General features: G+C 36.8%; 1 protein-coding gene across 1 annotated transcript; it reads left to right on the top strand.

Annotated features, from left to right (window-relative positions):
• Positions 1 to 241: 241 nt before the first annotated feature.
• Positions 242 to 21,708, top strand: LOC115920735 (DNA polymerase subunit gamma-1-like). The gene is made up of 22 exons (XM_030977260.1): positions 242 to 974; positions 1,311 to 1,439; positions 1,705 to 1,900; positions 2,489 to 2,650; positions 3,304 to 3,447; positions 4,258 to 4,337; positions 5,301 to 5,483; positions 7,080 to 7,322; positions 8,287 to 8,508; positions 8,874 to 8,988; positions 12,220 to 12,309; positions 12,674 to 12,831; positions 13,612 to 13,783; positions 14,164 to 14,299; positions 14,675 to 14,781; positions 15,980 to 16,119; positions 17,078 to 17,200; positions 17,632 to 17,694; positions 18,310 to 18,424; positions 19,133 to 19,384; positions 20,515 to 20,632; positions 21,345 to 21,708. Exons 1-22 carry the CDS (start codon positions 355 to 357, stop codon positions 21,479 to 21,481), a joined length of 3,705 nt encoding a protein of 1,234 aa, XP_030833120.1. The 5' UTR covers positions 242 to 354; the 3' UTR covers positions 21,482 to 21,708.
• The last annotated feature ends 1,117 nt before the right edge of the window (positions 21,709 to 22,825 follow it).

Genomic DNA, 22,825 nt, shown 5'->3' with positions numbered 1-22,825 from the left:
TAAGGAAGAAAATGGCTCTCAGCAACAATATACATTGTAAAATGAATATGTTTTTTTCTCAAACATATACTGGTGGATGAGAAATTAATCAGTGGCAACGTAAAATATTCCTTGTGTACGGAGATCTATTGGAGGACTAGGTTCATTTATAAGTGGACATGCTCATTACAATTGCAGTGTTTTCCATGTTTTTAGTTCACCAGTCTTTTGCATGATTTGTGTGAAAAGGTGTATTAAAATGTGCACTTTAATGAGCTTTTAACTTTCTCTTTTTGTTTTTGTTCAGCAGGACTGCAAAATTTGTGGAACACTTGATCAGCAGTACTCCTTCTCAGCACACTCTTCCTGTTCAAGATGATTGGTGTTGGAAAAGGATGTAGGAAGTCTGTGGTTCATTTGTGCAGTTACTGCAGATTGATCCATGGCAGACCTCTCTATCCTTCGGCAAGGTTTAGGAAAACACTACCATGGCAACCTGAATCCACAACTTCATCATCACCATTCTCAACATCTGACCAGAAACATTTATCCAAAGATGACAGCAGCGTTGGCAAACCAGAGGAATCACATTCGTCATCATCAGCATCGATAGACTCAACATCAGATACTTCTCCTCAGTTAAGAATGAATGCAATTAACATTCAGATGCTCTCAAAGAATCTTCATCAACGGATATTCAAAAGGAAAGCTTCGAGCAGGTCAAAGGTCAAACAGGCTACAGAAACTAAAAATGATGAACTCCTAGAGAAAACCAAGCAACATCTTGAGAATCACAGACTATGGGGCAAAGAAGGTTCTATTTTACCTGATGTTGATTTCAAACTGCCAAGACTCTTTGGGAATAGCATCGATGAACATTTCCAGATTCTTGCCAATAAACAGAGTGCTTCATATCTTGACATGGCTCATGAACTGGCAGAAACCCTCCCTCCTCCTATGCCTGAAGACTGGGTTTTCAAAGAGGGATGGATGAAGTAAGATACTCTCATTTAAAGATTTATACTTAAAACAGGGACCAGGGACATGTTTGATTTCTCTCATCTGGTGCACCCATCTTAACATGTGAGACAACAATATATAGACTTTGCCATTGTGTCGTTGATCTATATAGTTCCTTTAATTTAAACACTTTCAGCAGATGGAATGTTTCAAAATGAGCTATTGTGGATATTGGTTATTGATGCAGTCATGTTTTTAATCTCCATTACTGTTAAAGAATAAATGCTTTTAGATTTACAACTTGTACATCATGTTATTACACTTGTGAAAGAAAAATATGAACTGTTTTCTCCCTCTTTTGTCTTGAATAGGTATGTTGAAAACGAGAGCCCTGTTCCTGTTGATTTTCCTGAAGACCAAAGTCTTGTGTTTGACATGGAGTGCTGCATGGCTGAAGGGAATTTCCCTACTTTGGCTGTAGCAGTTTCAACAAATGCATGGTAAAGACGGAAAAAGTGAACAATGAATGAATGAATTGCTATAGTTTAAAGGCAATATGGTCTGCTTACATTTTAGGAATTGTTTGAAAATACAATATATCTTGTTTGAACACTCGTACTAAATCAACAAATATTAACGATTAATGGTATGATATATTGCATTAATTAACCTCTGCCAACATTAACCCATGGTTAGTTTTGTTCCCACCAAAGTTTACCGACCCATATGTTGATATTATGTTTAAACTACCTTGCTTTGTTCCAGGTATTCATGGTGTAGTCATCGACTGATTGAAGATCATCTTACACTGTCTCAGAAGCTGGCACTGCCAGACCTCATTCCTTTAGAGACTAAGAAAGGCTCTACCAAACCACCCAACAAGAAATGGACAGAGAGACTGATCGTTGGACATAATGTCAGCTTTGACCGGAGCTTTGTCAAAGAACAGTACCTGTTGCAGGTTAGAAACATGTCATGCTCTTTTAAGCAGCTCTCTCTTTCTCTCTCTCTCTCTCTCTCTCTCTTTCTCTCTTTCTCTCTCTCTCTCTCTCTCTCTCTTTCTCTCTCCCTCTCTCCCCCTCCCCCTCTCCCTCTCTCCCCCTCTCCCCTCCCCCTCTCCCTCTCTCTCTCTCCCCCTCCCCCCTCCCTCTCTCTCCCCCTCCACCCTCTATCTGTCCCTCTTTCTGTTCCTTGCCAATACTCACTATGTTTCTCTGCACTGTAGCCAGAAGCATCACTTTTTAATTAGTCTGTCCATCCATCCTGCTATTTGTCATCGTGGCAACTTCTGACTGAAATATACTTTTGCAAAATCTTGCTCAAATAGCCTATGTGCAATCATGGAATATTGAACGGATTAGAATTGAGGATCAAAGGGTTAAAAAAAAAATTGAAAAAAAATCATTTGAAAGGTAGAAAAGACTTATTTAGTCATGATACAGGGTATACACATGTATTCTACTCTTTGCTCATTTGTATTGATGTTGCTTCACTCTAAAGGAGAGAACACAATGCACAATAACTCTTTATGATTTGCATGTGATGACAGGGTACAAAGACTCGTTTCCTAGACACCTTGAGCCTTCACATGTGTGTCTCGGGGCAGACCACCCTCCAGAGGGCGCTTTGGCAGGTCAATGCACGAGGAGGGGGTGCCACTGCTGCACCCTGGATCCAGAAAAAGCATAACAAGAAATCCTTTGGTGCTCCTGTAAGTACAGCTCAATTCATTTCAATTCAATTTCGGTTTTAGTCAGAAGAAAAAAAAATAACATGACAAAAGTCTGGAGACTAATATTGTCATATTTACAGTAAAATAAAATAAAACATGAAATTAGGTTATAAAATGTACATTGACATTCAGACTTCGACATAACTAAAAAGAAGAACGTGACTTCATGCATTCAAAATGTTAAACAGCAAATATTTTATTGAATTTAATTGGAAAAATTCATTTCTCCCTTGTCAGTGGACATGTCAATCCTCAAATCAAACTGTACGTTATGTACTTATTGAAGCATGAAACACATTGTTTTTTTTAATAAATCCTGAATGGTAGAATACTAATGTTTTCTGTATTTTTCTTCTTTTCTTTCAAATGCGGTTTACTTTTATGTGAAGAAGTTTGAGGAAACCATACTTAAGGATATTAAGTTTATAGCTGTAGTTGTTTTAATGGAATTGTTATGTTTAGTATTACTCATTGATAAAGATCAATTGTAATCATTTAGATAATTAAAATAATTTTTTTTTCTTCAATACTTTGTAACATAAGAATTGCAAATACCCATTTATATTTATTTCAAGGAATGTAGTAATCAGAGACGGTGAATTTGACAGACACCCATATTTGTTGATATACAGGCTACTGCATGGTTAGCAGAGAGTAGTCCCAACAATCTGGCTGATGTGTACAGCCTGTATAGTGATGATGGCAGCACACTTGATAAGACCAAGAGAGATACCTTTGTGCATGGGAGTATGGCTGATATCAGAGCTGACTTTCAGGTGATTATACTAGGCCTTGTATTATATCTCTGAGCTTGAACTGGTTTAAGATCCTTTATACTCATGTGATTTCTAATCGATTGGTGTCTTTCAGAAGGCATGTGTTGAATATCAGTAGATTGCACAACATTTTAACCATTATTTGTACAGTGATTGGCCTGTTTTCATTGAGAAAAATTTTCAATGTATGCACAAAATGTGCATTTAGCTAGCTAAACGTTATTCATAACGAATGAACCATTTTCTGCCAAAACATGGAGCTACAATATCTTTATTTAAAAACATTGTTATATCTGTATAAGTATTATTGTAGGTGAGATACAGAGGGTAGGGTATTTATATAATGCATGCTCCAGCAACAAGTATTCTGTGCTCAACTCCTACATGAATGAATTCCTGACTTCAACCCAAGACCAAACATGATACCCATAACTTAATCCAGATCCTTAACCCTTACTTGTAATTTAAACCTGGACAAAATACAGCACCAGGCAAATGTCGCTGAAGCCAATGTCAGATCAATGATATCAACAATAACCCCCTTCCCTCGGAGAAACAAATTTTTCAAAGCTCAGACTGAATAAGATATACATTGTAGATATTCTCAGAACTTTTACAGGTACAGATATAATACTACTACTAAGAATATGTCTTTTTTTACCCAGGGTGCCTCATCAGTATTGATTTTGTTTTCCCTTGAGGCCCTGCAATCATATTATAATGTATCATGACACTGGCTTTAATTGAAAGCTGCAAATGTAAATGACTTTAAAAAAAATTTACTTAATGTTTATTTGTCTTTGATCTTAGTCTCTAATGACATACTGTGCTCAAGATGTAGCTGCAACACATAAGGTCATCAGTAAGCTTCTTCCTATGTTCAGTGACAGGTAACTAATGTATGCCACCATGTACAGGATTTTACAGCTATGAGTCACTAAGATTTGTTTCATGTTGGTTTGAATGTGAGCTTGATCTAAACAGTTCGACGATCCTCTGTTTTCTTTTTGTTTTTTGTTTGTTGTTGTTGATTTTATGTGTGTGTAAAGATTTAAATGATTCAATGCAATCTACTTCTACTGTAATTCAGCATTTTGTTTTTACAGATTTTGAATCAGCAATGATTGTTGTAGTTTGCAGATATGCTAAAACTGTGCTCTTGATTTTCATGTGAATTGAGTTCAAAAAACAAAAATCTGAATACCTGTCTTAGTAGACAGGTATTCAGATTTTTGTTTTTTGTAAGATTTAGTAAGATTTATGAAATTGATAAACCCTCATGATGTCTAGCATACAGGCCTGATAAAAACCTGATTTAAATTGTTTTCCTGATTTTTTTTCTACTTCCCAATTAAAAAAAAAAAAAAAAATCATTAAAAAAAAAAAAAAAAATGTTTAACCAGATTTTTACTTCTTCTTCCTTCTTGTATCCTGATTTTACTGATTTCCCTGTTTTTTTTCTCTAATCTTCCTTATTTTGCCCTATTTTTTCCCAATTTTCCTACTCGAAAGGGGGGAATGTTGTTAGATGCCATTTTTTTCCCCGTGATTCCTCTTCTCTTTTTTTTTACTAAAGGGGGGCGGGGGTTGAGGGGGAAAAAAACCCCCCCTTTTTTTTTTTTAGTGCTCACTATCACCCCTGAGCATATAACAATGTCATGATATTTGATAATATCACTGTTTTCCTTCTCATGTATATAGCCAGTCACCTCTGAAAATAAGAGAAAAATGATAGTATCGATAGTATCTTTGTAGCTAATGCTTGAAATAAGATGGATATATCATTTGCGTCTGTGTCAGAGTGCAATCCACTGTCCCATTAATGTCCTTTCGTGTAATGACACATTCTGCAGGTTCCCCCACCCTGTGACCTTTGCAGCCATGCTAGAGATGGGACAGGCTTACCTGCCGATCAACCAGAACTGGGAGCGATACTTGAGAGACGCTCAGGAGACCTATGACAACCTGCAGCAGGAGATGAAACAATCTTTGATGCACATTGCCAATGATGCTTGTAACATGCTCCACCAAGACAAGTAAGTACAGTATTGCTTGAAATAAAGTAGACACTCTCACACTGTAGTCCCTTATTTGCATTGTCAATCGGCGTGTATTAAAGATACTGTTACTTTCTGGGTTTTTCTATTATTTTTTCAGGTGTGTACTTCTGTATAAACATCAAATTTGACTATCAGCGTGTTTCTACAGAAAAAAGTGGAACACGGATTATCTTTTCCGGATTGAAATACCGTGTCGCGGTGACACGGTATTAAACCAATCTGTTTCCACAGAGCACAGCATTCCGATTCGCCCCGATTCCGTGTTCCAAGTCAGGCAAATGCCATGTCAATCGGAAGTCAAGATTCAACCTTTGACCTCGATCTTGGATTCAGATCTACACAGGATTCCACGCTATTCTATTGTGACGTACATTTGTCATTGTTACGTACAGCGCGTATATAAACATATTATTGTATACGCATATTTCTGAGTATTTTTCAACCAATCATGCTGCAGTGGTGATTTGGGCTTGGCGCGCTCTGATGCTCCGCCAGACACGGTTTGTCGCTGTGTGTTTCCACAGCGATTTCACAGGGAGTTCGTTGGGATCGACACGGCAAGATCCACCTCCCAGAGGTGGATCTGATAATCCGCATCTCGGTCGACTCGACCCGACACGCTTGTGTTTCCACAGGAAAACTGACTCGGTATGACACGGATAATACCGTGTCGATGTTTTCTGTGGAAACACGCTGTATAACACGAACACTTACAAAATTCGCACTGCGAATGAAAAGGTCAACACACATATTTGCACTTATGTCTTCAGGAAGACACTGAAGGCATTCTTCTTCATTTCCTACTCTGCATCCGGGATAGAATGGAACACTTTTGGGATCACCTAGGGTCATTGTGATTTTCAGTAATCTTTTGCATATAATCGTACACAATACTTAAGGCTGTGCACAACAGTGTAATGAGGTACCCGAGTACACTCCCAGGCTTACAAGCGAATACTTGAATATTCAGACGCCATGTTTTTTTATAATTTTTTTTAATTAAAAAAAAAAAAAAAATTTTTTTGCCACTACCATACCACTGGAACAGTATCCCAGGTCTGTCGCCGAAAAACGCATGCAATTTTACCTCGAGTTGCAGTTGAAGGCGCCGATTTTAATAATAATAATAACAGTAAACAATGCTGTTTTAAAAACCAAAGATGGCAGAATAATCCATTTTCCTCCGAGTCCAAACAGAAATCCGGACATTTGGTCCCAGTTTCTGAGTGGTGAGTTTGACAGTGCTTGAGTTGGGAAACATTTTTACTGACGGTACCATGCCAGCGGCGGCCGCTCTCCCTGGCACGGCTAAGCGTTGGCCTGGACAGTGCCAGGTGACCGGGATTTTTTTTTTTTTTTTTTTTTTTGCGCCGAATATTCGAGTACGAGAAATCGTACTCGAGTAGTTGTCAACCGTGCAGGTACTCGAGCATTCGACTACTCCTCGCAGCCCTATGTTGTAAACATGCTTGAAAACTAATGACAATATCATTTGATAACTGTGAAGTGCCAAAGATGCAAGTATGAAGAGCTTTACGTACATATGTAACTTTTTGAATTTTTATGATGCAGGTATCGTGAGGACCCGTGGCTATGGGAATTAGACTGGTCTGTGGATGACTACAGACTCCGGAAGACTATCCCTCTTTCCGAGAGAGCAAAGAAAAAGAAAAAGGATGAGGAATGTTCAAAGGAAAAAATCGAGCGTGAAGAGGAAGAAAATGAAGAAGAAAAGGAAGAAACTTGTGTTGAAGATGTGCTTAGCACAGCAGGAAGAATCCCTAAAGTGAACCAGCATATGACAGGATACCCTGTGTAAGTTGGAAGAGCTTTAACAAATATTTTAAAGAAATTTTCTTATTCAGAAGAATAGACATGTTTACCCTTCTTTATTCTTTTTTGACCCCGATAGAAACAACAAACTTTTGATATGCTAAGAAGGTACCGGTAGTCATTTGGAAGATACAAGTTAACGTTGTGTAACTTTTATAAACTCTTGATCAAGATCATATTGCTCACTGGTCCAATCAACAGACATTTTATGTGGTTGATGTCTGTTTTAAATACTGGATTTTTTTTTAAAGTTTTTTTTTTAGCAACCTATTATAGGTATCCTCAAACATTAGTATGTGATGTTTTGGCTTTAAAAACGATGATATTATAATAATGAGGAATCCCTGTGAATGGGGATAACGAGATGCCATCTTTCTAGCTCCGAGAACAAAGTTCCTTTGAAATATCTTAATGAGTCTAAAGTAGTCTGATTAATAATTCTTAGGTGGATGAGCTTAATATAATTACTGCTTGAGCAAGTGGCATTTATCTTCTGTGGTCCTGTCAATGTGCAGAGTAAGCTGAAGATAAAGAGAAAATGAATAAATATGTGCCCTTTATTTTAGATATAAGGAAATGACTGCTTGTTTAAGGGAAGATTTAGTCTGGTAATTTGCTTCACTTAACACAGAAATATCAAAGAATCTGAACAAATTTTTTGTTGTTGAAGATATATCTCTGCTTCAGTGTGAAGAAACAGTCCCATGTCAGAGTTGCCTCTTTGATTATTTGAATGTAATATACCAGGGATCAGTTTCACAAAAGCTTTTTTCAATGACAAATGACAGAAAGCAGTGACAAATCTGCTGATAACCAATCAGAAGCAAGGATATCACTAGCTTATACAGAAAATGTCATTTCTCACTGATGACAAGTTTTGTGAAATGAGGCCCTGTCCTTCATGTTCTCATGTTTATTTTCTTCTCATTGCTGTCTTTGATTGCAGTTGGTTTCGAGAGCTGTGCCCCAAGAAGTCCCACGTGGATTGGTCCCCCGGGCCTTCTTTAATCAGCTCCCAGACCAGGATCACACCCAAACTCCTGCGTCTAACTTGGGATGGCTACCCATTACACTACACCACTAAGCATGGATGGGGCTACCTTGTACCAGGCAAACCTGATAGTAGATATCAACAGAGGACTGAGCCTGGTCCCTCCTTCCCTTTGAAGTGAGTTTGATAGAAGTATTCTGTGTGTACATTGAGAAAAGGACATTTTCCATGTTGTTTATTGATTGATTGGATCAATCGTTTGTTTGATGGATTGATATATTAATGGATTCTTTCTTTCTTTCTATGTTTTTTCATTGTTAAAGTGAGCTTGATATAAATATTCTCTTTGTGCATGTGAGAAAGGGACACTTCTCCATCTTGGATTGAGGTTGAGTGAGTGAACCTGAATTCAACAGTAATATATCTTTGAAGGAATGTTAGTTCAGGGTCATTTGAAGCATCAAATTTCAGTGATTAACATCAAATGTAACATAGAATCATCATCATCATCATCATCCTCCCTCTTCCTGTTTGACTTTAAGGAGCCTTCAAGACATGATGTCTTCTAGACAAGAAAAGCAATCATCTACTCAGTCTGCTGATGTTCCGAGTGATAGCAGGACCAATGAAAGCTCAGCCAAGGGAATCTCTACAAAGGTACATGTAGATAATGACTTCAATTTATTTTTAATATACACCACAACTAGTGTATATATTATGATTAGTAATGTTGTGTACATATTTTATGTAATCTAATCAGAAAACAAAGAAAGCATAAGGGCACAGAGGGATATTTAGTTCCAGAAGCACACCAAAAATATTTGGGTAATCTTACTCAAATATGGAAATAAACTTTGACACAATAGTGACACACTTAACTGAATGCATTAACTCATTAAATTGAGATTGATAACGCACAGGAATGAGTTTTGTTAATTTGACATTATAGTGACATGGCAAATGAGTATTTTAAGTTAGTGAGCTATTTAACCTATTAAATGATGTGAGTAAATCGCTTCATCTCAACTAGTGAGTAATTCTTCAATCATTCAGTCAGGTTATTAGGCTCATCACATGTGATTATATATGGCAAATGAATAATCTAAATTAGTGAGTTATTTAACCAAATGTTGTGAGTAAATCGCGATTTGACATACAAATAATGATAAGATATTTCCCTGCATGCTACCATATAGAGGTGTGAGCTAAAATTGTGAGTTTGTATGTTTGTCACTGTACAAATGGAAGTCCTATATTTATGTAATGTTTGCATGCTGAGTTAGACCGTGAATTCTCAAACCAATAAATTGCTGAAAATTCACACATTGCAAATTCAATACAAGCATTACTGCAAAACCGATATACCTTTCTCCAAAATAAAGAGATAGATTCACACAAATTTTACAGATAAAAACACCTCTTTATTACTGAATGTCCAAATGCAAAAGAAACAAAGTACTTGTACTGTTTTGAAATCTGTTGAACATCAAACATAAAATGAACAAATAAAGCCAAGATGTAACATTTTGGATCTTAATTCTACTTCTTACCAGTTAACGTGTGACGAATATATATATCATATCCTGCAATATCAATGAATATTATTACTTTTGTAAAAACCACAGAAACAATTCTTTAAGAAACAAAATACAGTATAAAATGTGATTTATCTTTTCACAAAATAAAGTCACAAAAGTAAGCACAAATAAAAACATCTCCTTACTCAATGTCCGAATGCAACAATTTTCAGAGCAAACAAAGAATGTGTATATGTATACATACATATGCTTTTTGTACTGTTTTGTAATCTGTTCAACATCAAACATAAAACGAACAAATAAAGCCAAGATGTAACATTTTGGATCTTAATTCTACTTCTCACCAGTTAAAGTGTGATGAATATATCATATTCTGCAATATCAATGAATATTCTGTAAACACCACATGAAACAATTCTTTAAGAAACAAAATACAGTATAAAATGTGATTTATCTTTTCACAAATCAAAGTCACAAAAGCTCAGATAAAAACATCTCCTTACTCAATGTCCGAATGCAACAATAGGTAATTTATGTTTATCTCGAATGGACAAAATAAACAAAGCTATTGATCGTCGCACATCAAAAGGTGTTGCATCATCAGTTTGTAAAACAGGTGCGTCTTCTTCTCCTGTTTCAGGGGGTTGTGGATCTAATTGTTCTAATTCATTTACAGTATTTGGCACCTGTACATGTATGTTTTCCCCTACTGCAGCAAACTCCTCCGCATGATGCCAATTAAGATGCATGACATATGATAAACTTTATATGACCTCTCACAACCTTTGATCCAACACACGAGGAAGAAATCTGCTTTGTGGCTATGAATATACTACGAATGTGGTAAACAAGTTTACGTAAGCGAAAACCCTGCAAACGACATGGTGGGCAGTTGTACATCATACATCGCCATTATTACCTGAAACAAGATGAAACATATTGGAAAAAATATATACGAAGAGTACATAGCTGCACAGGGATTGTAAATTTGTGGACATAGACATAGCCCCCGTCCCCCCACCCTTTTCAGCAAAAGTCCGGTGTGCAAAGCCTTTTTCAGATTTTCAGATTCTATATCTAATTGGTAGCCTTAACTTGTTTTAGAAAAAGTCTGAATAAAATTCAGGGGACCCCCTTACTACTAACTGATTCAAAATTAAGAAAAATCAAATCTACTTACATTTACTCTGGGGCTCATTGGCCGCTAAAAACGTGACGATCGGGTACGTACGAACGATCACGAACGCGTACGAATATTCATCAGCGAAATATTTACACGCATGCAAAGAGTAAGATAGCTCCTAAGATGAGTACAGCTTCGAAGGGACTGAGGTTTTATTTTTTTTACTCATCCAACGAATAAAGAGTCTGTGACATATTAGTCAGCAAAAAGCCACTTTACACACTTGTGAATATTTTTACTCACTCGGTCACTAAAGACGGAGAATACTCATCCAATATTAACTTACATGAACTTTAATGAGTAAAAAGACTCATCGAGAAAATAATCTGGTCACATACCCGTTTTAAATATCATGTGTGCAAAATTTCACTAAGAGAAAGATGACCAAATGTGTAAAATAATGCATTTATTAGATATATTCTCTCGACTGAATGAGTGAACTACGATTTTTACTCACCATACTTTGTTCGTTTTTTTTGTGTGAGGGCCCTGTTAAAATTGACAACAAGAACAAGAACAAACCATCAACATAAACAACTACAACAACAATGTATATACATAGTCAAGGTAGAAATGTCTCACAACAACAACAATATCAACAGAGATACAGATGTCAATGTAGGATTATCTTGTAGAGGTGTTGTGGTCGAGTGGATACGTCGCCAGACTGTCGATCACAAGGTCCGCGGTTCGAGTCCCGCCGCCGCGCTAATGTTCTTTGGCAAGACATTGATCTACATTTGCCACACTCCACCCAGGTGAAGTAAATGGGTACCTGGTAGGAATTGATTCCTTGAAATGCTAGAGCGCCGTATGGCAGCCGTGCTAAAGCCAGGGTAATAATCGGGAGCGCCAGGAGGGTCAAATCTGACTGACATGAGCGCTATACAAGAACCCACTATTATTATTATTATTATTATTATAACAAATGGATAAAGAGCTCCATAGAACAAAAATGCATTTGTATACTGTATAAAATCCAATCTTGAGAGTTTTAGCACATGTTTGATTGCATTTTGTAAGATACTTCTCATCTTTTCTATGTTTTGAAATGATGTAGAACCCAATTATTATTAAACTGAGTGTATTAGCCATTTCATTGCTGGAATCATGTTAAATGCAAGGGAGGAGAAACAGCTCATCTACCATTCTCTGTTCCAATTTTAGACCTCGAGATCAGCCCCTAGTCACAGTGGTAGACTTCCTGTCAAAGATGTCAACATTCCAGGATGCTGGTTCTACAAACTACCTCACAAGGTAGGAAACAGATTCATTTTCAAAAGCTTTTAATGCCATCGCCTCTATTATCTGTCTGTGGTATCAACAAGGTTATCTTGAAATATATATGACTTTAGGAGGGGTATTTGACATGTTTTGAATATTTTAAAATAACAATAAAAAAAAAAAACAATGGCTGACTTTACATTTACTTTCCGGTAGCTAATCACAATAAATGGCAACTGCATGTAACAATTGTCAGATGTGTATTCACTGAGCTGTGTGTTATAAGATACAGAAATGTCAAGCTAATTACACTTGCATCATTGAAAAAAAAAAAAACTGCCCCAGTTTACTGTGGCATATCTGAACAATTGTTACCAATGCTTTTAATACAATGTAGGATGGAGCTGATTCTAATGTTGGTAATCCCCTTGCCAAGGACTTCTTGAATAAGGTTGAAGACGGAACCCTTGGATCTGGCGGCGGGGCTCAGGCCAACCGGATCCTGGAGATTAATAAGTTTATCTCTTTCTGGAGGAATGCTCAGAAGAGAATCAGGTACCAGAAATGTCACAACATGCTTTCTTTCTACGTTCTGACACCCCTATCTTTGTATAACACCAGCTACACATGTGTATGCACAAACAATGCCCAAGTCTCTGACTCGTAAGGCTCAGTAAGACATCCTCTGTATGTTCACGATGCTAATCAACAGGCTCTCTTTGTGACATTTGAAAAATGATACATTTTTACATAAATGATCAGATTCTTGTAGTGTTAGCGTGCATCCTTGTGAAATTCACACAGAGTTTAGAGGATTCTAAAAACAAATCACCTTCAAAATTTCAATGAGGATGGTTAAATGCTTTATAAGATATTGCTAATCAAAAACTTTTTGAATTTGTTTGGAGACACCACCGATAGCACGAATTGACGTTTGCTGTGAGATTTTGAACTTCCAAAAGGATAAGAAGTTGACGTGTTCTTGCTGAAATTTACTTGCACTGTACACAAAAATGTGTGTTTATGACTATGCAAACATGTGGCATAAAGTTTAGCTGAAACACTTTAGCTATTTCTTTTCAAAGCATTTGAAAATAGCACTCCATTTCTACACAAACTTCTTCACAAACATAACAAGATTAAAAAACTCTCACAGATTATTTTTCACATTCCCCGGAACTCAACCTTCTCTTTATGAATTTGTTTTATTTTAAATTATTGGGGTTAGTCATCTGACCCTGACTGGACAAAAGTAACCGCTTCTTGAGGATACTAATCTTCTCCCCAGATACATTGAAATTAAAAAGAATAATTCCCTCTGTTTACTGTTTGTAGTTCTCAGATGGTTGTACACCTTGAGGGAGGTGATCTACCATTGTCAGTCAGACGGAATCCTGATTATGATGAAGATGGTTTCTATGGAGCCATCATACCAAGGGTCATCACTGCAGGAACGGTCACAAGGAGAGCTGTAGAACCAACATGGCTGACTGCTAGTAATGCCAGAGTAAGTTCAATATTTATGCAGAGAATTTCAGATCTTCATGTGGTGTAAAAATTACCTTGTCCATCATCAGGAGTGGTATTTGGACATTGCATAGAACAAATTATATTTTGCTGAGTTGTGTAAATGCTACTAAGAATTCTTTTTGAGCCTTTCAGAAGCAAGTTACTCTCAGCTTATATATATTTGAGCCTACTTTTAGACTATCATCATTCAGTTTATTATCTAAGTTGATCTTTACTGAAAGAAATTCATATTTTTATCTTTTGTTTTTATTGTGCAAATGACCTGATTACTTTCTTGTCAAGAATTATCCTATCACTAAGTAGAATTTAAGTAGACTAATGGAGTGGTTGTCTTACTCTAATCTACTCTCATACTAGACTGATCGAGTAGGGAGTGAGCTGAAGTCCATGATCCAATGCCCTCCTGGATATCATTTCGTTGGAGCAGACGTGGATTCTCAAGAACTCTGGATTGCAGCACTCGTTGGAGATAAAAACTTTGCAGGTTTCCATGGTAATAAGTGACATCCTTAATATCAAAATATTTTTTCATTTTTGTTCTTAATTCTTTGGTGATAAAGACCTACCAGGTATTAATTTTTTCCTTCAACTTTATAGATATTCAGTAGATTTGAGGGGATCAAATAAATATTTTAAAATATATTGGAGAAAGTATATATTTGATCAACCTTTACATGTGCTTTTTTGTATCAGTCCATTGTTTCGGTCCCTTTCTTTCATCTTTTCATCCAATATTTGAAAAATTTTGCAGCCTCAAGCAGGACAAAGTTGATTGGAAGTGCCAGCAATATTTGGGTTCTAGTGTCTTTCTCTGAATAATAATGCAGAATATATCTTCAAAGCATGTTGTCTCTCTGTTTCTACACAGGTTGTACAGCATTCAGTTGGATGATGTTACAAGGCAAAAAGAATGAAGGAACAGATATGCATAGCATGACTGCATCCACTGTAGGCATCAGCAGAGACGATGCTAAGGTAAGGCTGTGTTCATATTAGAATAGTATGATGTTACAAGGCAAAAAGAATGAAGGAACAGATATGCATAGCATGACAGCATCCACTGTAGGCATCAGTAGAGACCATGCTAGGGTAAGGCTGTGTTCATATTAGAATATAATGATGTTACAAGGAAAGGATAAAGGATAATGAAGGAACAGATCTATTAAGTGTATGATAGGTTGCAAAGCTTTAACCCTATATAACTGCATAACCGGGGGGGGGGGGGGGGGGGGGGGGGGGGGGCCTATGATCTTGGCTATTTATGGACCGATTTTGTCCAAACTTGGCGTGTTTGTGTCTTATCATGTACTGATCAAGAATGCTTAGTAAAATTTATGATATATATTGTTAATTTTAATTTATGTCTAATTAATGATGCAAATATGCAAAAAAAATTCCAACAAATTCTCATTTTGTCCAGTTTTCCCCCTATTTATGGAGAAAATGCAAATACATTTGGCATGTTTGTAGCTTGACATATAATTTAAAAGATAGGGTAGTCAAATTAATGACATGTATTGAGATTCCATACTTATAATTGTAATTAATTATGAAAATATGCTAATTTTTCTTGAAATTATAATTTCTTATGTATTTCTTTGTTTTTAAATCTTTTTTTTTTCATTGTTTTGTTATCTAGAATAGTTCATGATGGCCAAAAGGGATGTTATCTGAAGAAAAACAGAAAATAACATTCTTCTAACACTTCTTGTAAAACCCATACATTGTACACACAAGATCATTGGAAACCAGTTTTGGAGCCGTTTTTGTGTTGCATTGGTCACGAATATGTGCTACATCTCCGATACCATACCCCACGATTTTCGCAAATAGGGTCTTAAAATGTGCGGGAGATGTCAAAGAAAAAAACTCATAAAATTTCAGCACCAGATTTTATTGCGCTAAAAAGTTATCGCAAAAAATGTAAAAGGGGGGGGGTTTTAGGCGCCCCCCCCCCCCCCCGGGTTATAGAGGGTTAAGAGATCCCTATACAAGTGATTCAAGTAGAAAGTTTGAAATTAAAAGGAAGGAATTTACTACACTGCATCCCATTACAGAGAATGGTCTGTATATTTCAGACTAAAAATTCTACTGCTATCAGTGTCTTGTATGTGCAACAGTCTTGATGTATAAATAAGCTATTTAACATCTTCCATTGTTGTATGTTGCACAGGTGATCAACTACGGTCGTATCTATGGAGCAGGAGAGAAGTTTGCCATGAGGCTCTTAATCCAATTCAATCACAGACTCACTCAGGATGAGGCTCGTCAGAAAGCAAGAGATATCTACATAGCAACGAAAGGGAGACGATTGTGAGTTCAATCCTGCATTCCTTATTGGATGTTATATAGACGATTACATTTCCATTATCTTTGGGCATTGAAAAAATTCTAACAAAATTAATGAATTAGGGTTAAATTGTTTGTGAATGAAGTGTCAAGCTATTCTTTAAGCTTGTTCACTACTGAATTCTCTCATTCCGATAGTTGTAATACAGGAGCACCCTGTTTATGTAGGCAATTTGATACATCAAGAAGTAGGATTTATTTAAGACAATGGAATCATTTATGAATCTTTCTCATTTATCCCTCTCCTTCCTCCTCACCAAACATGTAGTATCCGTCACATAAATGTGATTAGAACTCTAAAAAAAAAGAATATTATTTTACATTTCTTTTTCTGGATTGGAATATTTTGCTATGTCACATATGTAATTTTAACTAGTTTTCCTATATCTCTATAGATAGTCTCAATATTGCACATTTTTGGCATTTGTACCGGAGTGTTGGCTCAGTCAGTAGAGCGTCCGCCACACAACCGGGAGGTCGTGGGTTCGAACCCCGGCCGCGTCATACCAAAAGACGTTAAAAGATGGGAGTTGTTGCTACCTTGTTTGGCGTTCAACAATATGGGATAGATCAACGTCGATCTGGCGCTGCTCAGTGGCTGCCGGGCTCACGATCAATTGGGCAAAAAGAATTTCCGTTTCGGTTTAATAAAATTTGGAGTGGACTATTAGGCTATTATTATTATTATTATTATTATGGTATAAGCACCTAATATCAATTGTTATCAATAGATCATTCATAGTAGATAAGTGCATGGTCAGAGCAATCTAGTATCTGTTTAATAATGAAATAGTATGGTTAAATGAAAGTTCTTCTGTCTGTTTTTCTGTCTGTTGTCATTAAACAAAATAATTGTATTCTTTAAGCATCTTTTCCCTTCTGATTATTGATAAGACGTTATATATTGATGTCTCTGGTGCAGGTATCGCCTTTCAGCTACTGGTCAGAGCTTAGCTGAGCAGCTTGACTTGGATGCAGAGGAGAGTGATGGTTGGGTCACATTGGAAGAACTCAAGATATTGTCCAAGAAAGCACAAATCAAAGAGTGAGTGAAAAAGTACTATCCCCATTTCTTTAGTTAGGGTCAGATGTTTTTGCCACAGCACTCTTAGACTCTATTTGGGCTCTCCCCTCTCTCAGTACTGTTGAGTTATATTTCTTATTGTTATTTACAGTGTTGTGTTTGTAAAAAATCTAGGTCTGTTCCAAAATATAGGTGTTTGGATATGTTGTATATCTATCTGGGTCATTCCACCATTGTTTATGTTATCACATCATCATCATCATCATTGTCGTTGTCGTCGTTTGGTATCATTCTGTTTTTCTCATGCTTTATTGACATTTCATTTTCCTTCCGGTCTTTAGCATCTGCTTGGATGAGGCCAGATATAGTCTTCTATTGTCTCCTTCCATCTGTTATGCAGTCATTATTTTAAAATTGTATTTCTCCTTTGCTCCTACTTTGATCATATTCAGGCCTATCTATACCAGTCCACAAAATATCGAGATAACAGATGGCAGAAAATGGGAAGGTGGAAGGTAAGTGGAGATATTGTCTGCTCAGAGCCAAAAGAACATTGACTCTTTTGATTTAACACAGCCTTAGGAACCTCAGTGAAATGTAGTGGCACAAAAAGACGCATCCTGAATGCAAAATTGTTAAAAATCATACTTTTATCACAGAAAGGTATAATCACATTGTAAGGATATGGAGCTGGTAAATATATATACCATCTTGATGAGGCTTAATGTTAGCCCAACTTCATTCAGTTACCTAATAACTGGCTCTCCCCTGGTGATTTTAAAAATCAAATCATACATGATTTCTAATGACAAGAGAATGGTTGATGGAAACATACTTCACCAACATAATTTGCTCTGCATATTGGTAACTTGGGGACCATGTGTCTTTGTCATCATTATGGTACTGAACCATCAGTTCATCTTAACCTAGTGAAATATTAATCCAAGTATGGACAGGTTTTTAACTTTACTGATCCCAGTATACTTGCATGCTTATTTCGACATTCATTTATATCCATGATAAAAATACAATTGACATGTCAAATAAGGTAATGCTTTCAAGTCTGGACTGGATTCCCTCTTTCTTGAGCACTCTTTATTATACACTGGATCTGTTTCTGTCCTATTTAGTGAGTCGGCTATGTTTAATGGGCTGGAAGATATAGCGCAGTCTGAGAATCCCAGGACACCAGTCCTACAGTGTAGTATCAGCAGAGCTCTTCAACCTGATACAGTCAATAATGAGGTATTTACAAGACAATTACTCTACACTTTGAATCCTGTACTGATCAAATTCCTTATGTCAACCCTGTGCAAAATAGGATACCTGTTACCTGAACCCCTAACCCTAACTGCAGTTGCAGCCCTAACCCTCTATCGTTTGAAGAATTAAAACATGGAGCATTTGTTTTCACTCCGAAAGTTTTTGAGAGCTGTCAGATTTTTTTAAAGTGAGCTCAAGGGATCATAGATTACTTGTGCACTCATGTCAAAAGAATATGACTGCTTTTTCCACTACCCAAGTGCACCATTGCACTGTGTTTTCTCTTAACTCGGAATAACTAGGTTTCCAATACTCAAACCTCTTAGCTGTACCCCACTGTTTAAGGAACATGTGGTGTTTAGGAGTCTGCATTTATATTATTCTAAAGGCATTTCTCTCTCCACCTTCCTAATGACATACAATGATACAGTGTTGGAGGTTGCTTCGAAATACACCTGATCTTAAAGAAACTTGAACTTCAAAACTTGAACCTGACAGATAAATGGAGTAATGCCTTTTTACACTAAGTACAGTTAACTCAGCACAACCTGAAGGTCGCACAAGTCAAATTTGGAAAGTGGAACTATTTTGTTGTGTTCCCAACATATTGGACTTATGCGGAGTAAACTGTATATGGCATATTGTATGAGGGACATGTATACCATTTTCTTTGTTATGATCTCTTGGCAGTTTCTAACGAGTCGAGTAAACTGGGTTGTTCAGAGTTCTGCAGTAGACTATCTCCATCTGATGCTGGTATGCATGCGTTGGCTGTTTGAGATGTACAACATTGATGGACGATTCTGTATCAGCATCCACGATGAAGTGCGTTATCTAGTCAAGAGTGAGGATAGATATCGGGCCGCTCTAGCTCTTCAGATCACCAACCTCCTAACTAGAGCTGTCTTTGCATATAACATGGGAATGAATGATCTTCCACAGGTAAATTATCTCATTCATTATTCAGTCAAACTTTAATCTTTATGTTTGTTAAGATAGATTTTTCATCATACATATGTCAATATGTTTCATATGTACTTGTATCTGCCTAATTTTACTGACAGTACAAATGCACCTGCAGTTATCCATATGTAACTTTCTCAAGTGCAGAGAGGTAAAACCCTAATAGTATCACTTTGGCTCGTATTTTATTTATTCAGTTCAAATTTATAATAAGCCTAAAGTTGTGATTTACAAAGGGAAAATATAGATCTCAGTCTGAAGTTTTTGTTGAGTTGGACTTCAGACCAAACATGAAGCAAGTGTCGTGCTAACAATTTAGTGGAATACTGTAGACTTTTGACTTTGATACTGTACATAGTGATGATGAGGGCTCATACAAAACAGTGTGGTTCAATGGATAAGCCACATGAATATCGACCATATAGTAGAGGATTTGAATCCCTGCTACAGCAGTTGTATCCTTTGGCAGGGCATGAAGACTATCAACACAGGTAAAATAAACAGGTAAAGAAAACAAATGCTTGAATGCTATAGCACCTGATGGAAGCCCTGCTTAAGCCAGGGTAGTAATGATTTTCAGTGCCAGATTTGTATCCTAGGGGGGGGGGGGGGATTATTATATACATGTACATCCAACTATGTTATTATCACTGAAACATATTACACAATTACATTTCCTGTGAAATTTCTCTTTTAAAGAGATTCGGTAGCTTTGTCTCAGATCCTTAAACAAAATCCTTGATTTAGCTCATGCTGCAATCATAATTATAAACCTTTAGGTCATTTAGGAATCCCACGACTATTACAAGCCGATCGCTGTTCTGATTATCAAGATATTTATGATTGAAAATGGAAATTTCATTTTGCGTTTTCCTAATGGTTTTCATAACACTACAGTCTATTGGGGAAAATGAGTATGGTAAAACCGGTCATTCAAAGATTTTTACTTTTTTGAGGCATTTCATGATATTTTGAAGCGCAATTTTTTTTAGGGCTTCAGTATTACACCATATCACAGGCACTGATAACACGTAGGGCCACGCATCTTAGATTTAACATTGTTAAACAGTGCCTTTAACTATTACTCTGTTGCTTTGATCTTGTTACAGTCTGTAGCCTTCTTCAGTGCTGTGGACATTGATACTGTGCTAAGAAAGGAAGTCACCATGGATTGTCAAACACCATCTAACCCTCATGGGCTGCATAGGGGATATGGTATACCAAAAGGTAAGATGACAGAGACACAGACAGAGAGAGAAAGAGGGAGAGAAAGAGAGAGAGAAAGACGGAGAGAGAGAGAGAGAGAGAGAGTGTGTGTGAGTGGAAAAGAAGGATATGAAAGAATGTCTTCATTATTTTCATTTGTTGAAAATAAATACACCAGTTTACAGTTGTGTGCGCCATTTCAAACAAGGCCAATGACCTAGAGGTCATGTATTTATGCGTAAATTAAGATTGCGCCCATGCAAATTATATCACTGCCTACGCGCTGGGTTGTGCGTGCAAATCATCATTTGCATGGGCGCAATCTTAATTTACGCATAAATACCACTGGTCAAAGGTTATTGGCCCCGCTTCCGGGGCCAATGACCCGAGGTCAACTGTCTGCGCATGCGCACTGAAACAACTGTAAACTGGTGTATTGAAGAAATGTCCCTGTAGTGAGAAGTGGCAATTGTGATATTTTCTGCACAGACGAAAAACAGAGTATAGAAACAATCAAAATCACAGGATCATAAGTTGCAAAATTAAGACTGATCTGAATACTTAAAAAAAAACCCTAAAAATTCTCTAATCTGTTTCTTTTATTTTGTTATGCTTTTATACTCAGCAATTTGTAAATAAATATTAGATATTCTGTAAGCCACTGACAGATTTTTTTCTGCAATCTGGCTCAACACTTATTCCACTGGATTTCTTCTTTCTATGTGTTTGACAGGAGAGGCTTTGGACATCTATGAGATCCTGAAGCTGACCAAGAATGGATCTCTGACAAGAACATCATCACCCAGCAGCAAGAATCAAGAATCACATAGTAATGGTAGACTACATGCAGCAGTGAAGGCAGTAGGCTAATTCTGATTGAGTAAAAAAAAATTCACAAAAATATAACGGACCTCTTGAAGTGCCAATATATTGTCAACTACATGCAAATGTTTGAAATTGATGTTTTAAAGGAAAATCAAACCTTGATAGCAAACTACTCGAGAAACAAGCAGAGAAGCATACTGGTGAAGGTTTGAATGAATTCAGACAAAAATTAGAAAGTTAGGAATTTTTGAAAGTTGCAAGCACTCTAGGTATGGGCTCTTCAAATTGGCTGAATCGTTAGTTTCTCTGTGATGTAGTGGCGGAAAAGTTTCCCATTTCTTTCAACATACAGTTACATGTTTACTCAGATTTTAACTTTTCATTAAATGTATGATCTAGGATGTTCTTTCCTCTTTAGAGGACCTGTAATGATATACTCTCTACAATATAGTTTGAGTAGTGCTTCAAGGGTGAAAGCACTTGGGAGAAAAGCGGAAATTAGTGATATTTTTGTTCACGATAAACAAGAGAGTTATCTGTCACTACGTCACAATCAACTGACAAAATTGCCAATTTGAGATTTGCATATCTGGATCTCAACATTCATAACTCTCTTATTTCAGACTTTTGCCTTTTAGCTTCTCTGATTTGTAGGTTATTTAAAACTCATGTATCGTAATGACTAGACCCTGAAGCATCTCACAAATGTCTTTGTGTGGTATCAACATGTAGACATCTCTGTACAGATGTTGGTGTCATGCATTAAGTTTGTTTCTACATACATGTATCAAGACTCTTTAAATGTCTCAAACTCCATACAACAATTGAATGAAACTTGGAATGTTACTCTGAAGGCAATGTCAGATAAAGGATGAAAATGGACCATGTACTTATCCTTATCCTGATAAAAAAAATAAGCATACACTTTGCTAAAACATGTTGTATAAGTATTTCAAAGTTATGCCAAAGTGCAAAATTTACACGGTCTGATCAAACTCTGAGTTTGGATACCTTGGTCACTCATTTGGGAAGGATGAGTAGTGTTAGTAGCTATTTTTTAAATTTTAACAGACAGATACAAATGAACTGCAATGAAGTATAGGCTCAAAGTTAAGGTACTGTAAGTGCAACCCAACAGCAATCTTAGATCATACTAATTTAGGACAATTTTGTCTCTCATCCCTGCCCCTACATCACAAACCACAGACCATAACACTTGGGAATACTCGCTCCCCTCTGACGAAGACATGTGCATGGGGAGTCACCATCGCCATCCATAGCCATACTGGTAGATCAAGTTGTAGTACATGTATGTGGTCTCTTGCTAATCATACATTTGTCTGGAGAACTAGAATACTTTCAACTTTGTCCTCCTCTGTTTAAGAGTTC

This window comes from Strongylocentrotus purpuratus, unplaced genomic scaffold, assembly GCF_000002235.5.
Source record: "Strongylocentrotus purpuratus isolate Spur 01 unplaced genomic scaffold, Spur_5.0 spur5_scaffold_9, whole genome shotgun sequence".
Lineage (NCBI taxonomy): Eukaryota > Metazoa > Echinodermata > Echinoidea > Camarodonta > Strongylocentrotidae > Strongylocentrotus > Strongylocentrotus purpuratus.
Note: the sequence above shows the minus strand (reverse complement) of the source record. Positions and strands in the feature narration are given on the sequence as shown.

Coding starts and splice junctions, on each gene's coding strand:
- LOC115920735 (XM_030977260.1), top strand. CDS start 355: ATGATTGGTGTTGGAAAAGGATGTAGGAAGTCTGTGGTTCATTTGTGC. Junction 3,448..4,257: donor ATATCAGAGCTGACTTTCAG/GTGATTATACTA, acceptor CTTTGATCTTAG/TCTCTAATGACATACTGTGC. Junction 4,338..5,300: donor CTTCCTATGTTCAGTGACAG/GTAACTAATGTA, acceptor CACATTCTGCAG/GTTCCCCCACCCTGTGACCT.